Raw genomic sequence first — 22,503 nt, 5'->3', positions numbered from 1 at the left:
CCATATGTTGGGCTTTTGCCTATTACTTGACTTTTGGGCTTTTGGAGTATGAGTTGGACTTTGAGCTTGGAACCCAATTACTAAGTGGGTGTTGTTTGATGTTGACAGCTTGGGAATCTGTCAACCAGCAGATGGAGTGTTGGCTGTGGGACTTCAGCAGTGCCAGGTGAGTTCTCCACACTATATTAACAGGGTCTAAGGCACCAAGGCCGGCCCTTTATGGATTGTATTCGAATTATTGCATGTTATGCTTACTGATTTATATCCTGGTATATAGGATGTTGTATGCTGCTATAATTTGTTAGATCGGTATCATGGTATATAGGATGTTGTATGCTGCTATAATTTGTTAGATCGGTATCCTGGTATATAGGATGTTGTATGCTACTATGATCTGTTAAATCGGTATCCTGGTCATAGGATGTTGCTATAATTAATGATCTGTTAGATTGGTATGTTTGTTATGTGGACATGCAAGTGTGATATTTATGTACTCATGTTTGCTTGATTTGGAGTTGGGTTGAGGCAGTTCTACTTTGTGCTGAAGTGTGACATCCCCAAAATCTCGGCCAGAAAAGACCGATTTTCATTTATGCTTTTAAAATAATTTCAGAGTAAATCCTTTCGATTTGAAAGAGTTGCGGAATTTGTTCCCAAAAACAAAGTATGATAAAATAATATTTACCAAAGCATTTCATAAAGAAATGTATTTTCATTATATAATCAAAACTCGGGATGTTATGTTCCGATACAGACCATAAAGCATAAACGATAACATTACAAGTCGTTCAACAAATATATACATATACAGACTTGTAAACAAAGCAAATTGATGATTATCCATCTTATGCCCTTGCGCCACTTCATGTAATACAAAGAAACTGAGTGGGTCAGGCTTGGGAGCCTGGTGAGCATATAGGGTTTTCAACTCACAATAAATAATTATATTTAATTTCCACCAACCAACAATAACCCAATTACCCATTCCCGTTATTCTCACTTTATGTCCCTAAGACAACTAAGATAAGGGACCTAGTCTAAGAATATTTCATCGGGGCGACAACACATGCTTCGGGGGTTCCTCAGCAATATAAGTCAAATAAGGCAACCATGAGGGGGATGGAGTACAGCGAATGAACACCCAAGTTCATTAACACCTACAGGTGGTGAGCCTGCTAGTGTTCCACAAGAATATCTAGAAAAGTCTGTGGTCGTCATCTAAACTCCGCTAGATGACTGAATCAAAACAATATCGAGGCCTCTCATCTGTTTATTACACACCAACTATCTACCCATGTTCTACCCAACATATTAGTAGATAAAAATATACATTTTTATACATAGTTTAAAACCTGTATAGCATTCTCATTCAATACATATTTCACATAACAGATGAGGCACACCCACATAACACGTATATCATAGAGAATAAATCGGATCTATGAGATAGAAGAAAGTGAATATACATTTACACATATAACAACAAAGTATACACATAACACGTATTTTATATACAATACTTCATAATTATGCGTTAGAAGAAAGTGACTACACACTCACTTGATCAGAAGATGATCGGACAGCACTACGGTTTATAGAAGTAGTATTCTTCGGCAGATCTAGAAGATCTTCACAAAAATCGGGCTCCTCACGGGCAGGGCTTCGGCTCGAGAATAACGCTCTTCGGGATCCTCGGGACTTCGGATCTTGCTTCGGGGCTCGGGAATGATACCGGGGCTTCGGGGTATCAATGGCACGCAAATCGAGGCAAAAGCTAGAGAGAGAATAAGAAAATGGCCAAAAGAAATCGACAGCCTCGCATGCCCCTTTTATAGGCGCTGAACCTCGCATTACGTTGGGCGTAATGCTTTGGTACGCTGGGCGTACTCCGGATAGGGCTCCACGTGGCGAGGTTTCGGTGGTGAATCGTGTCTCGTTCTCAGACCGCATACGACTGAGGTACGCTGGGCGTACAGAAGGCTACGTTGGGCGTACCCTTCGAATCAGGTTGATGACTCCTCGGATATTATCCGAATTAAGATTAAATAAATAAATATTAATTAATTAATAAACTTCAAAAATTCATATCTTCTTCATACGAACTCCGTTTTCGACGTTCTTTATATCTACGTGTAGGTGAGACTACGCTCTACAACTTTCGTTTAGACTCCGTTGGCTAATTTTGAGTTTATTTTTATTATTTATTTTAGTAGGCCGGTACAGGAAAACTTCGTTATAAATTCATAACTTCTTCGTCCGACGTCCGTTCTCGCCTAACTTTTCATCGTTTTGCTACTAACAACGAGATCTTCGATTCTCATTTAGATTGTTTCGGCTAAAAACCGCTCGATCTCAAATCGAGTATTCGGGCTGCATACTGCCAAGTCGGAACTTCAGAAAATCATAACTTCCTCATACGAAGTCAGATTTGGGCGTTCTATATATATTCGAAAACCTCGTTTCGGCCTACAACTTTATGTAAAGATATCGGGCTTATCTCACACTTCAAATTTTGACGCTCATTTTATTCTTAATTCATTAAATCATAATAATTAAGAAAATAAACACATAATTCACATAATTCACAAATAATACATTCTTATTATTTCAAATTTGGGTTACAAAGGTTAACCTAGATTATTACATCAACGAAAATGCCTAGCCTGGAAACGCGGGCGTTACATGAAGGCCAACATACCCAGGACGGTCCGGATAACTGAGGGCCCTGTAAAGGGATTCAGTCAGACCGAAGGCTCGGTGAGCGGTCCGGATAGGCTGAAGGTCCCGCGAGGCGGTCCAGACGTGTCGAAGACTCGGAGAGTGGTCTTGATTGACTGAAGACCTGCGAGGCGGTCCAGTCAGGCTGATTGCTCATTATGCATGTTGTTCTATATTTGTTATATGATATGATTATACTTGTATGGTGTTGGTATTTTGGGGGAACTCACTAAGCTTTGTGCTTACGTTTTCAGTTTATTGTTTCAGGTGCTTCAGATGACTCGGCAAGGCGAAGGCGTGATCGTACACATCCTCATGTTTTGGACTTATGGTCTCTAGGAAACTCTGATATTAAACCATTGTTGAAATACTTATTGGTTTTGAAATGTTTTAAAAAGTTTTAATTTTGCTTGATTTTTATGGGTGTTACAGAACTGAAGATAGAGTGTAGGCATTCCGGAATGGATGTTTATGTCTGGGATGTTTGTTATTCCGAAATCGTTTTTTGTCTCTTTGCATTTATTGTAATAGTCTTTTACTTTATTTGATTAGTCATAGGACTTTATCTTTAGTCAACTTCGATATTCAGAGTGTCAGATGTAACTCTTTTATCTAGTCCTTTGATTGTATTTGGTTAGTACGATGTTTCATGCACTCCTATTTAAAGGAGCATTCAATGTTAAATCAAGAACGGATCACTTCACTCACTTTTAGTTATATTCAAATTACTTCATCCTTCTGAATATTCTTTTAAACATTCTTCTTGTTCATCATTTATTGACTTTACCTTGATCTTTATTCTCACTCTTCATTTATGGCTTGAATATTTGTTGAACACTTTAACTCAGACTTGATTGGTCTATCCAGGCTTGACTAGATCATTTATTAGCAAGCAGACATTGATCTTAAGCATTCACTCAAGGTTTGAGTTTTCAAATCTTGTCCCTGCGCATCATATCGTTCTTGTTCTCACAACATCCCCATTTTCACGGCCATAAAAGACCAATTTATTTATGTTTATTTAAAAATCAGAGTGTCATTTTTGAAAAATAGTATTGCGGAATTTGTTCTTAGAAAAACATCATAATAATATTATCAAAGCATCTCCGAAGAAATGTATTTTATTTTTCTTAAAACATTGGGATGGCATCGTCAATATCGATACATAAGCATAAACCAACCTTATATTCATTTACACTAATGATTTACACCTCATTTAATGTCTTAATGTAATGTGTCTAATCCATGCTCTCATATTAATGACAAATGACTTTGCCCTCTCCATACTCTCAGACTAAGGACAAATGACTATGTCTAATCCATGCTCTCGGATTAATGACAAATTTTAAAGTTCTACCCTCCGTGTAAATCTCACCCGTACTCATAAGAATATACTACCCGATATTCATCTTAATTAATTATGTTCATTCTGTATCCTAAATTATCATATATGCTCTTAACACGTATTTCAGGCAATATCAAATATTTTACACACAAAAATATTTAATACCTTAATTAATACTTGTATTAAAATCATGTTCATTAAGGGGACTATGCACTCACTTGTTAAAGTGACGACTTGAAATTTGGGCAGCGCTTTGCTTCTAACAATTGTCTTTTCCTTTGACGTAACCTAGCATTATTATCGCTAAGTTTTAGTCTAATATTTATTGCGACTAACTATTGGTCTAGATTCATCATTAACTCGAAGTCTACTTCAAGATCTATCAAGTAAGGAACAACCAGGTAGGATCATATCGGGGGTAGGTTCCATTTGGTATATGAAATATACTGTTTGGAAATCCCACTTTAAGCACCTCACTAAATCACAGCTTAGACATCATCCCCGTAAGTAGATCAATCAGTATAACGACTTTGAATCACTGATAAATTTTATTTATAGGTTCATAATAACGACTTATGACTATAAATATAAGTTACACTGAAAACATAATAGTGTAGCTTAACTTATCTGGCTTTTAATGAAAAGCGGGAAATTACGCGAGCAGAACTCCGACTCTAAAAACTTCTTTTGTCGGCTTTTTGACGACTCAGAGTTTCTCTATCGCGCCCTAAAACTAGGAGAAATCGAACAAGAAAGAAAGAAGGATTCTAGAGAGAGTTTAGAGGAATGGAGTAAGGAAATATGAAGAATGCATCCTCTATTTATAGGGGTTTGATCATAGAGTAGGCCCTAAGTTTTGTCTGTATCTTCCGTATACGAGCTCCGTTTTCTACGTTCTGTATATCCATACGCTGGTATTTACGAGTACTACAACTTTCATTTAGACCATGTCGGCTGATTCTCAATCTATCTCAGATTTACAAAACCGTATCGAATTTATCACATTCGAGGAGTAGGGATTAAGTTTCGTCCATATCTTTAACATATGAGCTAATGTTTGACGTTATTTATATCCACGTGTTATTATTTATGAGTGCTACAACTTTTATTTAGACTCCATCGGCTAATTTTCATTTTATCTCAGATTTACAAATCTGTATTGAATTCGCCGCGCTCGAAGAATAGAGATTAAGTTTCGTCCATATCTTTCGCATACGAGCTCCGTTTTCGACTGTCTTTTTAATGTTGAACTCCTATTAACGATATCTTCATTTATCATTTAGATTATTTTGGCAAAAAATCGATCGATCTAAAATTCGATTTCCGAGTTGTACATTGTTACGCTAAATCTTAGAAAAATCATAACTTCCTCAAATTAAGTTAGCTTTTGATGTTCTCTATATGCATGCTACCGGTTTAACGGATACTATGACTTTCGTTTAGATTACTAAAGCTAAAAAGTAATTTCTCAAAAGTTTACTTTTTACAATAAGCAAAGTCGTGCCAGTTTATCCGTAAAACTTCGACGAGTGATAACTTCTTAGTTACAAGTCTGATTTCAACGTTCTTTATATGTACGGAATTCTTGACAGATACATACTATAACTTTGGTTAAAATTATTTATTATAAATAATATTCTATCAAAAAAATCATTTTTAACGCTTATTATCTTTAAATTGACTAACCTTATATGTACAGAGTTCTTAATAGATATATTATAACTTTTGTTAAAATTATTTATTTTAAATAATCTTCTATCAAAAAGTTATTTTAACGTTTATTATCTCAAAAAGTCATTTTTAACATTTATTTGTTCTAAATAATCTTCTTCCCTCTCTTAATTGGGCCTCGTCTCAAAATTCCATACTAGGTTAAATAGGCCGGTTATAAGCCCCGGCTCTTTAGCCCAAACTTTTTAGATTTCTTATAGTGACTTAATTAATAAGTAAATATTTTTAAGAAATGATAGAACCTTTTAACAAAACCTATAACAAGCCATTTTAATTGAATCTATAACAAGCCATTTTAAGTGGGTGGCAGCCTTAAGGAGTCAGACTTCTCTTAATTGTAACCATTAACCAAGTTCGCTGGAAACAAACCAAATTATTTAACCACCTCTACCCAAACAAAACTCTTCAACAAGAGGTTATAATCAAGGGAAATACAACTACTACTAGTTGAGAGCTACAAGAGCCAAAAACAACACACAAATGCAACAACATAAACACACTCTAAATCCACAATTTCTGAAACACATTGTGTTATTAACCGTTTTTAACGTAACCAATCAAACTCATATATATAAAGTCTCATAAAGAAGGTAAGGTTCTCAAATCTTGCTGGCAAAGTCAAGACCTTCTTTGGCAAGCACATCTAGGCTGGAGGCTGGTGGTTGGAGTTTGGCTACTTTGGCTATGGCTTGGTTTTCCTCAGGTGCACCACCTTCTAGAAACACACCCACCACCTTTCCATTGTTGATCCAGTATGACCCGAACTTTGGTTTTGCTGATGACGGGTCGTGGTCACCGAAGATGACAGAGTCACCGACGTTGTCACCGTAAAATTGCCATGACAGATCGAAGGAACGCGAGTAGAAGTATGGAAGGTAATCGTAATCTGCGATTTCTTTTCCTTGCTCGCTTGCAAAAATCGCCTGTTTAAGTAAGTTGGAACAAAAAGATTTCAGTCGAGTTATATGGAAGAAATAGCAATGTATTTTTGTATTATATTTATAGCATCCTATTTTTATTTAGTTTTGTAGTATTAAAATGCTAAACTTTATTTATTTTTTTCTTATTAAGGCTTTGTACTTTAAAAAGTTTACTGAATTTTTTTTTCTTATTAGGACTTTGAAAAATCTAACCAAATGTACTAACGAAATTGCTTTAAATTTGGATGGGATTGGTTTAATCATGTGGATTTTCGGAAGTACAATATGAAAAGAAAGTATAGTAGGATACTATAAAAAAAACAAAGGGCTAATAACAAAAATTACCAAATAAATGACCACATTTCCTAAATTAATAACAAAATTCTTATGCAAAATTGCTTTTCCCAACATCATTTTTCTTGAAAATGACCCATCCCACAAAAATTGATGTCTTTTTCATGAAATAAAAAAAATCAAGCTTTTTTCAAGATTTTTCTAGTAGGGACCAGCAATAAAGCAAAAAAAAAAAAAAAAAAAAAAAAGGCATTTTGTGAAATACGTGGCTTTTTTGTGATAAAACTTGAAAATTTGGTCATTTTGGGATAAAACTTGAAACTTTAGTGATTAGCCCATAAACAATGTCTTGCATTTAGTCCAACTTTTTTTATATAAATTGCATAGAGAAAGGATAAACTCAATTTGGATTTGATTACCTTGACAGCTTGTTCTGCAGATTTGCGAGAATGGTCAACATGTTCAACTCTTCTGATGTCACCATACAACTTCATTGGGAAAGTAGCAACATCACCAACAGCATAAACATCCGGAACACTAGTTTTAAAAAATCCATCCGTCTGTGATTTAAAAAAAAAAAAAACAACTCAAATTTGTAAGTTTTAGAGATGTCATACTCACACAAAAGAAAAATGACCAAATTAACCAATCCTTAGTTCCTATTAAATCTGGAATGAGATTGGACAAGTTTTCCATGGCTATTTTGGTAAATGGTGATGAAGATCTTTTGTAGAAATGAGAGATTAATAATAACTAAACAGTAAACACAAACCTTAATTCCACCTTTCTCCTCTTCAACCTGTCCTTTGAATAGACTGATGAGGGGCCTTCCTCCAACACCAACAACAACAATATCTGCTTCAAGCACCCTTCCATCCTTCAATTTCACTTCTTTCACCTGAAAATTTGTTTCGGTTTAACCACCCAAAGAATATTTTCCTATTTTAACCACTAAGACCAAGACCTTAAAACTTAGAACTTTATAAAAACCACTATAGTTAGGATTCTTTTTGTTAAAGCACCCCAAGATTTTTTTTTTCAGCTTAACCACAAAACTTTTACCATTATATAAAATTAAAAAACCTTCACTTTGTATCCATTTGTAAAGAAAAATTGAATCTATTTGAAATCTAAGAAATTTATTAAACAAAAAAACCTTCTATGTTGGAGGTTCAGAAAAAAAAAATCTAGGGTTTTGAAATGGGTGATCATACCGGTTAAGGTCTTTTTCTTTTTTAAATTTGAAGATTTTCTGTTTAAAGTTGAACCGAAAATAATCCAAAATATAGCAGTTTTTATAGAATTCAAAGTTTTATAGTTACCTGGAAACCCTTATACGGTTATACTACCCAGTTACATAGGTTTTTGACTTTTTTCCAGGAAAAAAAAAATCAAAGACTAGGTGATTAAAACAAAAAACAAAAAATTCAAACTGTTTTTTTTTGTTTTAAATTTGGTGTAGAGAAAAGCAATTTAAAAAGATTTCAATTGCATGAGTAGAAATAACAAACCTCTCCACTGTCATTACTGGTAAATCCAACAGCAACTGTACCCTTGATGATACTGACACCCTTTTTCTCATAATAACTCTCATAGAAAGCAGCAATGTCAGCAGTGAATAGACGAGGCACTGAAGTTTAGAAAAAAAAAAAATTTACCAAAAAGAATTACCCCAAATAGAAAAAAAAATAACATGGAGATGAAGTTTGGTTGACTTACTGCACCATGGTTCAGGGTAAACCATTTTAACATCAAAGTTGTTAATTTTGAGTACTGCACTAAGTTCAAGACCAATGTATCCTCCTCCAACAACAACTGCTTTTCCATTTTTCTTTGCTTTAATAGCTTCCACAAGTTTATCAGCATCATCAATCTCTCTCAAGTAAAGAATGTTCTTGGCACTAGCACCTTCTACACCAAAGTCTGTCAGCTTCAGAGTCTGCAAATACCAACGTACTTTCACTTAATTCTTTCTTTCAACTTTCTTATTGGAAATTACAAAAGCAATTTTCACGGGTGTATTTTTTTTTTTTTTTAGTACAATGTTCTGATAAGAAAATTTGAGATTTCACTTACTGTGGAGCCAGTGGCAATGATCAAAACCTTATATGTGAAGGTTTCTCCAGCTGCACTAGTGAGAGTTTTTGAAGCAAGATCTGCTTTCACTATTTCTGTGTTCAGGATCAAGTTTATTCCTGGAGAAGAAACATATCATGGTTTTAGTTAAACCTTATAAATCAATACAGTATATATTTGATATATAAATGTAAAGTTTTATAATTGCATGATAACACAATACCTTTCTCTGTGTACCACTCTGGTAGTAGTCTCTCTCCTCCACTTCCAACACATGTATGAAAACCTGGAAGTCTGGCAGCTCCTGAAAATTAATATAGATACAGAAAAATAGGAGTAGTTAGAACACTACATAATATGTTGTTTAATCCACATTAAACCATTAAAATTTCATATTTGGTGACAAGAAAAGACTGAATCAGGGGAAAAAAAAGGCTGAAACTTAAACAGGTTTCTTCAGTTAAAAAACAATGCTTAAAGTTTGTGTAATTTTGAAAACATAAATGATAAAGAGCTTATTATCCTCCAAAGGGCTGAATTCAAGAAATAGAAACATACATAATTTGCTTGTATTATAGCATTCTACTTTCATTTATTTTTGGTACAGGACTCACTGTGATTTTTTTTTCTTATTAAAACAGTGTACTTTGAAAAATCTGTAAGTTTTAACTTTTTTTTTTCTTATTAAGACATTATCTTTTAAAAATGATACCCAATTATTAGGTGTCATTGCTAATAAATATAATTGGGTAGAAAAGTCAACATGTCAAAAATAGGCAACAAATGAAAAATGGCTTACCCTCAGGGAACAAATATGCCTTGCTTAGTGCAGGGCGTTCATATGGAGCCACCTAAAAGGACCAAAAGCAATGGTTAGAAAAACCATATAAATAGTTCTACATGATAAACTTTCCTTGTAAAATAAACTATATATATATATATATATATATATATATATATATATATATATATATATATATATATATATATATATATATATAAAAGAAGAAGAATGGTAAATTAGTACAAAGATAGGATCATTCTATCAAGCAGTAATAAAGAGAGACATTGAACTGAATCAAACTGAATACATGTCACATATAAAAAGGACTACATGTAACTTACTTCAAGAAATCAATTAAATTGGATTAAGGGTTTTAATGAGTGTAACAGGGGTGTTGTAGATAAAATGCAGATTATAGGTACTAAAATGAAAATGCTCAAGAAATTTGGAAAAAGAAGTTGTAGGTATTGTCCAATAAACACTTTTCTAGTTTACTTCTTTAGTTTAAACCATCAAAAATATGGTGATATCTGTGTACAGAAAAGTGAGGAGAAAGGAAAACATAAGAAATAAAAGATCTCATTAAAATATGATTAAGCTAGAATTTCATGTATTACATGTTTCAACAATTATAACCAAGTTTTCCTATTAAGTCCTAACTTTTTACCATTTTCATTTTATAAAATATTTCTTAAACAAAAGTATGAGTAACATAGAGAGGCAAAGATTGATGAGCATACCCCCTCCTTTGAAATGATTGCTAGCTCGCCTGGTTTGACTCCTTGCTTTGCAAACTCCCTTGCAGCATAACCCTGCATGTACAAAGGCAATATAAGAAACAGGAGATATAGATTATAAATTAACAACAAACAGAAACTGAATTTCCATTAAAGATAGATATATCTTCAAGCTGTAGATCTTAATTCAAGAGATGGCCTACAACTCAAAGGTACTGCCAAAATTTAGTAATTTCCAGGTGTAAAATACATATGCTCTTCGAAAAATTAGAAACAATGATTTCCATTTGTAGTTTTGAATATAAATATTTACTTAGTTATAAGTTTTTTCTGAAAAGTGAAAGGATGCCTATCTACTTTGATGTTGAAAAATAGGCTCACAAACCTAAACTTTAGTCAAAACATGTCTCCTTTCTTGAGACAAGAGGGAGGGATTACCAAAGTTCAGAAGCAAAAGAAGCATCAGAAACAGAAAATATATCCTCAATTACATAACCCTATTACAGATTTATGTTCCATTAAAACTAAGGTATTAATTCAGATGCCCACCTAACCATAGAAAGAACTAAACTTCAAATGGGTTACTTTTATAAATTCCTAAAAAAAAAGCAGATTATGGACATCCCAAGGAAGAATTGTCGACTCCATAATCCATATAGCAAGGAATACAAACCGAATACGGAACAAAATTTAAGATCAATCTTGTGTTTCGAAAATATTTGGTCCAAGTGTGTGACGTGTCAAACTCCGTATATATATGTTCACACTAATCCTTCTTGACGATTCTCCGCAATCCAAAAAGAAAGCATCGATATACGGCAAAAGTACAATCTGAATTACATACTCCTACTAGAAATGTATTAAAAGTGTAGTTTATATCATTGTACATACATCGGTATAACTCGTTAAGAGTAGAATAGAAAATGAGATTGAAAAAACAGTTTTCAGATCTCTATATTAAACGATGATCGTATACAGCCCAGACACTTAGTCCCTCTGTACAGTTAAAACAGTCTACTAAATCGTAACCTGTTTTTACCTAATAAGCTACAGAATCAGTTATAGAATATCGGATTACTAGAATTATTAGGAAAGAGAAACGTCGAATAATAATAATGAGAACTATGAAAAATAAGGATTATCGATGGAGACTCACAGCTGAGACACCGCCGCCGACGATCACATACTTAAAAGACTTCTCCGCCATTGAATTTGATGATGGCTATCGGTTTCCGATCAAGTAATGTATTTGGACAGGTATTTAGGAAGTCGGAATTCTAGAAAAAAGGATTGGCTGGATCGGTGTATATAGGGGAAGGTGAGACATAAAGTCCAATGAGAAGTGGACACGTGGATGATGATCAACCGTGTTAATTTTGTTGACCGTAGGATCACCACGACTGAATTTTTTTTTCATTTTTTAGGAAATCAATCCTTTCAACAATCATGTAATTTTCAACATCAGAATCTGAATTTATATTTTAGAGCATCTCCAATCTCCAATTGAATCGACATCAAATTGGCTTTTACCAGTTACCACTGTTTCATCAAACTAACTTTTACAATTTTACCACTGAACACAGTGTATTTCTTTTTGTAATAATTCAACATAATAAATTAAATATTTTTTTTAATCCATCTAATCTATTTTTAATCAATCAAATTTTATTTTACCCTATAATTATAACTAAATATAATCTTTTTATTATTTTTAACTAATTAACTCCTTTTAATAAATATTAAGTAATATTTATTAGAGAAAATTACAAAATTAGCCTAATACCTTAATTACTTTGTGGAAAATAGCCAAAAAAAAAAAACGGAAATTGCAAAAATAGCCACTGAAAATCACAGATAGAAACACCCCATCTGCGATTTCGCTTATCCATCTGCGAATGTACAACTGCCTAAAGCACATAGGCAGTTGTACATTCACATATGGATTAGTCCATCTGTGATTTCGTGAATTACTGAATTCCACCTGCGATTTCGGAACATTTTTGGTATAAAACTGTTTTTTTTTCTTCATTTTTCACTCTCAAGTTTAGGAAAACTCTCTCTCTCTCTCTCTCTCTCTCTCTCTCTCTCTCTCTCTCTCTCTCTCTCTCTCTCTCTCTCTCTCTCTCTCTCCTTTGACGATTTCTTCAACAAAATTGACGATTTCTTCAACAATCCTGAAAATATGGTAAGATTTTAACACATTTTATGTTTTAATCAACATTTATTTAGTGTATGCTTTATTTATTTATTATTTATTGTATTAGTTTTTGTAAAAGAAAATCAAACTTTATTGTTTGTTATTGGGTAATTTTGTTGTATTTGATAGATATAATATTATTTATTAGTATTCTTGAAGTTTTAATGGTATTTTGTTGGTGGTTGTTTGAATATAAAAGTATAGACTGCGTAAAATGTGCATTGGCTTGTTATACATTTATTAAAAATGTTAGAATATGTTATTTTTTTTAAGTTGAAAGTTGAAAAAAAATGTTCCAAATCATGTATAATTGCATGCATGTAGTTTGTTTACAATAATGATTACAATATGTTTGCTTAGTGGTTGTTTGTATAGTTGTCGTATAACTTGAAAAATTGTATATAGTTGTGGTTTAAGTTGAAAATTTGTTATAGTTTGTTATTGTTTTTCAGCATAGATATAGAAATTATTGATTGAATGTTGGTTTGTGCTTTGTTTATGTTTGTAAATTAAATGTTGGATTATTTATTCCATTTAATATCCGGATATTTTTAAAGGAAATAGTTGTTTAGCTTTGTAATATGTTGTTGTTTTTGCAGCATGATTATAACAATTTCAATGTGAAAGCTATTGTCAACTTAAAAGGATCGGGGTGTAACATCTGGGAAGAAGTATTTGAGGTGTTACATGGTGCAAGACGCGATATTTTTAGAAGAATTGTTTTTGGTTACTTGTTGGACGTCCCTCATTTACAAGGGGACGTATTGCTGTTCCACAAGATGTTTCTTCATCATATACGGTCGGATGATGTTTTATCCCCAGATGACATAAAACGGTTATATTTTAGAGTCGGGGATACGAAAATGATATATGGCCCGGAAGAGTTTTGTTTGATAACCGGGTTTAATTTCGGCGAGTATCCCAAAAATATTGGCAAAAAAGTGTCAGAAAAAAAAGTTACTACTAAAAAAAAGAAGTTTATTGCGTGAACGACTATTTCCGAACCATACAAATAGTTCAGTGAAAATAGATACCTGAAAAGTTTTATTTTAAATTATCAATTCTTAGAAGCTAACGACGATGATGCAGTTAGAGTCTGTCGGATATACGTTTTGTGTGAAGATTTTTTGGGAAAAGAAATAAACAATCGAGTGCTGCAAGACTGATTGCTGAGAATTTAGATGTGTGGAACAAGTATTTTTTTTGTTTACTTTGAAAGTTTCATATTATTAATGTTAATTTATATTATAAATAATTTTTTTTTTTTGCAGTTTTGCTTGGGGTACCTATTTGTTGGACTTTACCTATGACGACCTTGAAGATACATAGATCAAGATAGATAAATATTTATCACTGTCGGAGCGTGGTCAAACTTTTAAATACTCCATTTTAGGATTTACGGCGCCATTTAGGGTATACAAATTTATTATTATTTGTAAGAATTTATTGATATGTTAGTAATTTTAATTTTAATTTTTATTACTATAATTGTGAAAATTGTAGATATGGATATATGAGATGTTTCCAATTGTTCGTGTCGGTGGATTTGCGTTGAGAAAAAACAGAGACACGCCTAGGATGAAACAATAGAGTGGCACAAAAAAAATTGAAATGGGTTGACGTGAATACGATTTTTACAATGACAAAGGTTTATAAAAATTATTTTTATTTTAACAAATTCCTTATTACACTTTTGTAACAGCCCGGAATTCCAGGTATCGTTATATTTATGATTTTTGGGTGTTTTAAGAGGGGACTCAGCGAGTTGGAGCTCAGACTCGCCGAGTAGGATCGCGGATCTGGTCGCGGGTTCGCGACTGGACTCGGCGAGTCCGCGCTGTTTAGCGAAACCCTAACCGTTCAGGTTTGGGACATATATAAGGGGCCTTATGGCCGTCATTGTTCACCCTAGTCCTGTGAGTGAAACCTTAATTCGATTGAGAGCATCTGGAGCAAGGTAGAAGACCATTATTGACCTTGGAAGTGTTATTTTGCAAGAAGGAGGAGGCTTGGTTAAGGGAACAACAGGAGAAGCCATATTCTGAGGGTTGGGGACACAGAACAACGTTATTCAGGTAATATTTTCGAGTTGTTCTCTTCTATGTTGATGTGTATATGGATTTAGGGTTTATTGAACCCTTTTGTGGCTAGATTGAGTGTTTCCTTAGTCCCCCAAGCGATTGGAACCCTATATTGGGACCCTTGGAAGTCCAGAATGTCCCATGCCTGAGCTTTTCGGGAATCAATGGAGGTTTTGGATTGGAATCCTTATGCCTTAGGTCAAAACGTAAATTATGAGTCATGGAGTGTATTATGAGCACCGAAATGAGGACTTTACGTGATGAACCAGTCTAGGAAGGCCAGAACTATGAATTGTCGGAGCAGATCTGACCTTAGAAAGCAGTTTGAGCGGTTGCATGGCATGGACTCGCCGAGTCCGATGAACAGACTCGGCGAGTAGCTTGAAGATCAACTGGGACTCGCCGAGTTGCTCTTCAGACTCGGCGAGTTGAGTCGGGGTGGCCCCGCGATTCTTCCAGAAGGAACTCGTCGAGTCAAGGGGGATACTCGACGTGTAGAAAGGGAATCTTAGAGAATTGATGAGAACGTGTAGACTCGCCGAGTCGCCCTAGCGCTCGCCGAGTCCGATCAAAGTTGACCGTTGACCGTTGACCAGAGTGGACCTGTGTTGACTTCTTAGGGATAGTCAACATTAGAGATATAAAGTGTTAACTAGGGACATATGATGTTATAGGAGGATTGTAGCTCGGCGGATCGAGCACGAGTGACTTCGGGATTTGCTAACTTTCGATATTCACGAGGTGAGTCTTCTCACTATACCGTACCCGGAAGGGTTTGACTGTGTGACCGGAAGGTCGGATATGATATGTGATATATGTGCTATATGTGATAAGATAATTGTTATGCGTGCTATGTATGTTATGTGGGCCGGAAGGCATTATGTTATGGGCCGGAAGGCGTGTAATCTGGACCGTAAGGTTGGCGTGGGTAGGACCGGAAGATTTACCCAGCAGGGACGGAAGTCCCCTGAGACACATGGACCGGAAGGTCAGGGCCTGGAAAGGCGTATGTGCGTAAGTTGTATTTTGGGGAACTCACTAAGCATTTATGCTTACAGTTGTTATGTATGTGTTTCAGGTACTAGCGAGGACCGTGGGAAGGCGCTGGCGTGATCTGTACACACTGATAGATGTTTTGTGATCTTGGGATTCATATGATTTGTATTTTGACATGACACTTGGAATGTTTATGCCTTGTTTGAATGAACATGCTTTATTTTGAAATGAAAATTTTGTTTGAAAATTTACGTTGTTACAAATTGGTATCAGAGCCTTGGTTTGAGGGATTCGGGTGCACCTTTGGGCGTAACTGAACTCAAACCGAGGATTTGAGGAAAACTTTTAAAATAAAGGCATAAACTTTTGTAAATGATGTTGTGGTAAACAAGAAAGAAGCAGTGTGTACGATCAGTCAGCGCCCGAACGGTAAAGATCCCCAAAATACCTTACAATGTTATGTTAAGAGATAAGATATGATGTGAACTATTATGCATGCTAGAAGACTAGGTATTCATGATAGGACTAGAGTGGCCTGATTTGTGATGCCTTAGCCTAGGGAAGTTTGCCGATATGAGATGCTTTGATAGCGTGCAGATAGATAGTGCATATCAAAAGTAGAGTACTCACTATCCGGGGTTTGGGGAGGAAGATTTGGGAGGAATGCTGATGCGGTGTGGTCGGTAGTATTGGGCCCGTACTACCGAAGACACCGGGTCAGTGGGAGACCCAAGTAAGAATCCCTGGATATCGGAGACTGAGTAGGGTTGCGTTATCGAGTGCGATTATACTCGATGGAGTCTCTGATAGTTTATGTTGTATTTCAGAGACATCATGGTTAGACCACGCCACGGATCGAGTACGAGCGGTGTGAGTGACGAGGAGATTCGTCAGATGATTCATGAGGAGGTAGCTGCAGCGATCCGGGCTGAGATTCCGGAGATGTTTGGGTTTATTAAGACCACCTTGATGGAGACTTTTGATGAGCGGTACGCCGCATTGACCGAGGCTGCAGCCACTGCAGCTACCGCAGCTGTGGCCGCTACCAGGCCACAGGGGGGTGACTCGTTGCTGTTTCGGGAGTTCAGCAACACGAAGCCACCTGAGTTTGATGGGACGCAGGATCCGATTGCTGCGATGAGGTGGATCGCTGATATTGAGGGGTGCTTCTACACTTGTTCATGTCCGGAGCATCTGAGGGTACGGTTCGCTTTGAACCAGCTCCGTCTGGGAGCGAAGGATTGGTGGAAGTTCGTGACGGCGAACTTCACTTTGGCAGAGATTTCAGCAGTGACATGGGAGAGGTTTACCTCTATGTTCAGAGACGAGTACGTTCCCCTGGTGGAGAGGGAACGATTGGTTCAGGAGTTCTTGACCCTCAAGCAGGGTACTGATTCGGTTGCGGTGATCACGCGAAAGTTTCATGAGAGGGCGATGTTCTGCCCCGAGCTGGTGTCCACAGAGCAGGCTCGGATGAGCCGGTACTTGGGTGTTTTGAGGAGGGATATCCGGGAGTTTGTGTCAAACTCCACCTATCATACCTTTGCTGAGCTTCAGGCGAATGCCAGGAAGCACGAGATCGAGTTGGAGACCCAGGCCAGGGAGGAGGTCGAGTCTCAGCGGGTGGACCGGCGGCCGGCTCAGTCTCAGCCGGCAGCCAAGCGGACTAAGTCCACCGATTCGAGGACGGGAGGTCCGAAGGGCCGCACTTGTGGAAAGTGCGGCAAGGGTCATGAGGGGACATGTCGATCTGGTGCTTGCTACAAGTGTGGCAAGGAGGGGCACATCGCTAGGGATTGCCCCAAGGGGTTTATGGTTTGCTTTCATTGCAACCAGACAGGCCATCGGAAGGCCGAGTGCCCTCAACTTCTTCAGGGATCTGCACCTACTACCAGGGCTACTGAGACTCGACCGGTGAAGGCCGAGGCCCCGAGGGCTCGTGGGAGAGCCTTTCAGCTGACTGCGGAGGAGGTCCGCGCTGCGCCTGATGTTGTGGCAGGTATGCCTTATTTCATGTATTTATTTTGATGTCGAGATGTTATGCTTATGTTATGATACGCGTAGGTACTTTCCTTGTGAACTCTGTGCCTGCTTTAGTGTTATTTGACTCGGGTGCGAGTAGGTCCTTTGTATCTTTGGCTTTTAGTCAGCATATCAGCGTTAGTCGTGAGTCGTTGAGTCGGCCTCTGAGAGTTTCTATAGCTGACGAGAGAGTGATTTGTGCCGCAGAGGTTCTCCGGGGATGTGTGTTAGAGATTTTCGGGGTTGAGTTTCCGATTGATCTGGTTCCTATTGCGATGGGTGATGTCTGTGTCATTGTGGGTATGGACTGGTTGAGCCGATTCGGCGCCGTCATCGACTGTGAGCGTCAGCTGGTGACTATACGAGACCCTAGTGGGGGAGTTCTTTCGGTGTACGGCGAAGGTACCCGTTCGGGATCAGCTTTTTGTTCGGCCGCTAGGGCGAGGCAGTGTCTACAGCAGGGCTGTAAGAGTTTTGTGGCGTATGTGATGGATACGCGGGAGGTTTCCGAGAGACCGAGATCAGTTGAAGAGGTCCCAGTGGTGCGTGAGTTTCCAGATGTTTTCCCCGAGGAGCTGCCGGGAGTACCTCCTGTGAGGCAAGTAGAGTTTGGTATCGATCTGGTTCCGGGGGCCGCGCCTATCGCTAAGGTGCCTTATCGTCTTGCACCTCCAGAGATGCAAGAGTTGTCCTCGCAGCTTCAGGAGTTGCTGGGGAAGGGATTCATTCGGCCGAGCAACTCGCCGTGGGGAGCACCTATTCTGTTCGTCAAGAAGAAGGATGGTTCACACCGGATGTGCATTGATTACCGGGAGTTGAACAATTTGATGGTCAAGACCCGTTACCCATTACCGAGGATCGATGATTTATTCGATCAGTTGCAGGGAGCATCTTGGTTTTCCAAGATCGATCTGAGGTCGGGGTACCATCAGGTGAGAGTGCGGGATGAGGACGTCCAGAAGACAGCGTTTAGGACGCGATATGGGCATTATGAGTTTGTGCTGATGCCTTTCGGGCTCACCAATGCCCTGGTTGTGTTCATGGATCTCATGAACAGGGTATGCAGGTCGATGTTAGATCGGTCAGTGATTGAATTTATCAATGATATTCTAGTGTATTCGAGATCTAGAGAGCAGCATGAGGAGCATTTGAGGGAGGTCCTTGAGGTTTTGAGATCGGAGAAGCTTTATGCAAAGTTCTCCAAGTGTGACTTCTGGTTGCGGGAGGTCCAATTCCTAGGACATGTTGTTAATCAGGAAGGGATTCAGGTCGATCTGGCCAAAGTCGAGGCAGTGATGAGCTGGGAGGTGCCAAAGTCACCATCGGAGATCAGGAGCTTCCTTGGGTTGGCAGGGTATTATCGGAGATTTATTAAGGATTTCTCCAAGATCGCAGTGCCGCTCACCAAATTGACCCGGAAGGGTGTTGCATTCTCATGGGGTCCCGAGCAGCAGACCTCCTTTGAGACACTTCGCCAAAGGTTGTGCGAAGCCCCGATATTAGCTCTCCCGGAAGGGATGGAGGATTTTGTAGTATATTGCGATGCATCGATTTCGGGGCTGGGTGCAGTGTTGATGCAGAGGGGTCATGTGATAGCTTATGCGTCGAGGCAGCTGAAGCCTCATGAGGCGAGATATCCCACGCATGATTTAGAGTTGGGGGCAGTAGTGTTCGCTCTCAAGATTTGGCGTCACTACTTGTATGGGGTTCGATGTACGATATACACGGACCATAAGAGCTTGAAGTATTTGATGGATCAGCCCAAGCTAAATATGCGTCAGAGGAGGTGGTTGGATGTGGTCAAGGATTATGATTGTGAGATCCTGTACCACCCAGGCAAGGCTAATGTGGTAGCCGATGCATTGAGCCGCAGGGCGGAGAGCACTCCACTGCGAGATGTATGTTTGAGATTGACTGTAATAGCTCTAGTATTGGATGCTATTCGTGGGGCACAGGCCGAGGCTGTGCGACCAGAGATGCAGAAGAGAGAGCGGGTCGTTGGTTTTGTTTCAGAGTTCGTTACGGATGGACGAGGGCTTATGACGTTTCAGGGTCGGATTTGGGTACCGTTCGTGGGTGGTACGCGTGTTACTTTGATGGAAGAGGCTCATCAGTCGAAGTTTTCGATCCATCCGGGGGCTACGAAGATGTATTTGGATTTGAGGAAAGAGTATTGGTGGCCCTGTATGAAGAGGGACGTCACATGGTTCGTTGAGAGGTGCTTGACCTGCCGCAGGGTTAAGGCCGAGCACCAGAGACCGCATGGCAAGTTGCAGCCATTGGAGGTTCCCGAATGGAAGTGGGAACAAATCACTATGGATTTCATCACCAAATTGTCGAGGACTGCCAGAGGAGTCGATGCAATTTGGGTGATTGTGGATAGGTTGACGAAGAGCGCTCACTTCCTTGCCATCAGTGAGAGTTCTTCAGCGGAGAAGTTGGCGGAGATATATGTGCGAGAAGTGGTATCTCGGCATGGGGTGCCGATCTCGATTGTTTCAGACCGTGATGTGCGCTTCACTTCTAGGTTCTGGAAGAAATTTCATAAGGAGTTGGGTACTAGATTGCATTTTAGTACCGCATATCATCCCCAGACAGACGGGCAGAGTGAGCGGACGATTCAGACGCTCGAGGACATGCTTCGGGCGTGTGTGTTGGATTTTGGGGGTAGCTGGGATGCGTATTTGCCCTTGGCGGAGTTTTCCTACAACAACAACCATCATTCGAGCATCGGTATGCCGCCCTTTGAGCTGTTGTATGGTAGGAGATGTCGGACCCCCATTTGTTGGGGAGAGGTGGGACAGAGAGTGATGGGCAGTACAGAGATCGTGCTTCAGACGACAGAGCAGATTCAGCAGGTTAGACAGAGGTTATTGACCGCCCAGAGCCGACAGAAAAGTTATGCAGACAGACGCCGGTCCGAGCTTGAGTTTCAGGTCGGCGACTTCGTACTCCTGAAGTTCTCTCCTTGGAAAGGAGTGATTCGATTCAGGAAGAGGGGCAAGTTGGGGCCCCGGTATATTGGGCCTTTTCGTGTGATTGCGAGGGTAGGACGGGTGGCCTACCGTTTGGAGTTGCCAAACGGAATTGAGACAGATTCATGACACTTTTCATGTGTCGCAATTGAGAAAGTGTATAGCCGATGAGTCGACAGTAGTTCCATTAGAGGACATTCAGGTGGATGCGAGCCTGAATTATGCCGAGAGACCAGTGGCCATCAGAGATCGGAAGATCAAGGTTCTGAGGAATAAGGAGATACCTCTGGTGTTAGTTCAGTGGCAGCACCGGAAGGGATCGGAAATGACCTGGGAGCCGGAGCGTGAGATGCGGGAGCAGCATCCGGAGCTATTTTCAGAGTGAGACTTCGAGGACGAAGTCTAGTCCTAGTGGGGGAGAGTTGTAACAGCCCGGAATTCCAGGTATCGTTATATTTATAATTTTTGGGTGTTTTAAGAGGGGACTCGGCGAGTTGGAGCTCAGACTCGCCGAGTAGGATCGCGGATCTGGTCGCGGGTTCGCAACTGGACTCGGCGAGTCCGTGCTGTTTAGCGAAACCCTAACCGTTCAGGTTTGGGACATATATAAGGGGCCTTATGGCCGTCATTGTTCACCCTAGTCCTGTGAGTGAAACCCTAATTCGATTGAAAGCATCTGGAGCAAGGTAGAAGACCATTATTGACCTTGGAAGTGTTATTTTGCAAGAAGGAGGAGGCTTGGTTAAGGGAACAACAGGAGAAGCCATATTCTGAGGGTTGGGGACACAGAACAACGTTATTCAGGTAATATTTTCGAGTTGTTCCCTTTTATGTTGATGTGTATATGGATTTAGGATTTATTGAACCCTTTTGTGGCTAGATTGAGTGTTTCCTTAGTCCCCCAAGCGATTGGAACCCTATATTGGGACCCTTGGAAGTCCAGAATGTCCCATGCCTGAGCTTTTCGGGAATCAATGGAGGTTTTGGATTGGAATCCTTATGCCTTAGGTCAAAATGTAAATTATGAGTCATGGAGTGTATTATGAGCACCGAAATGAGGACTTTACGTGATGAACCAGTCTAGGAAGGCCAGAACTATGAATTGTCGGAGCAGATCTGACCTTAGAAAGCAGTTTGAGCGGTTGCATGGCATGGACTCGCCGAGTCCGATGAACAGACTCGGCGAGTAGCTTGAAGATCAACTGGGACTCGCCGAGTTGCTCTTCAGACTCGGCGAGTTGAGTCGGGGTGGCCCCGCGATTCTTCCAGAAGGAACTCGTCGAGTCAAGGGGGATACTCGACGTGTAGAAAGGGAATCTTAGAGAATTGATGAGAACGTGTAGACTCGCCGAGTCGCCCTAGCGCTCGCCGAGTCCGGTCAAAGTTGACCGTTGACCGTTGACCAGAGTGGACCTGTGTTGACTTCTTAGGGATAGTCAACATTAGAGATATAAAGTGTTAACTAGGGACATATGATGTTATAGGAGGATTGTAGCTCGGCGGATCGAGCACGAGTGACTTCGGGATTTGCTAACTTTCGATATTCACGAGGTGAGTCTTCTCACTATACCGTACCCTGAAGGGTTTGACTGTGTGACCGGAAGGTCGGATATGATATGTGATATAT

General features: G+C 39.1%; 1 protein-coding gene across 1 annotated transcript; it reads right to left on the bottom strand.

Moving 5' to 3' along the window:
- Positions 1–6,210: 6,210 nt before the first annotated feature.
- LOC111897439 (monodehydroascorbate reductase) lies at positions 6,211–11,918 on the bottom strand. Its single transcript, XM_023893403.3, has 10 exons — positions 11,762–11,918; positions 10,609–10,680; positions 9,884–9,935; positions 9,308–9,388; positions 9,085–9,203; positions 8,728–8,947; positions 8,520–8,638; positions 7,781–7,906; positions 7,428–7,568; positions 6,211–6,717 (listed from the first exon to the last, which is right to left on the bottom strand). Exons 1-10 carry the CDS (start codon positions 11,810–11,812, stop codon positions 6,394–6,396), a joined length of 1,305 nt encoding a protein of 434 aa, XP_023749171.1. The 5' UTR covers positions 11,813–11,918; the 3' UTR covers positions 6,211–6,393.
- Between the last annotated feature and the right edge of the window lie 10,585 nt (positions 11,919–22,503).

Source organism: Lactuca sativa, chromosome 6 (assembly GCF_002870075.4).
Source record: "Lactuca sativa cultivar Salinas chromosome 6, Lsat_Salinas_v11, whole genome shotgun sequence".
NCBI lineage: Eukaryota > Viridiplantae > Streptophyta > Magnoliopsida > Asterales > Asteraceae > Lactuca > Lactuca sativa.
The sequence above is the reverse complement of the archived record's forward strand: the minus strand, read 5'-3'. Positions and strand labels throughout refer to the sequence as shown.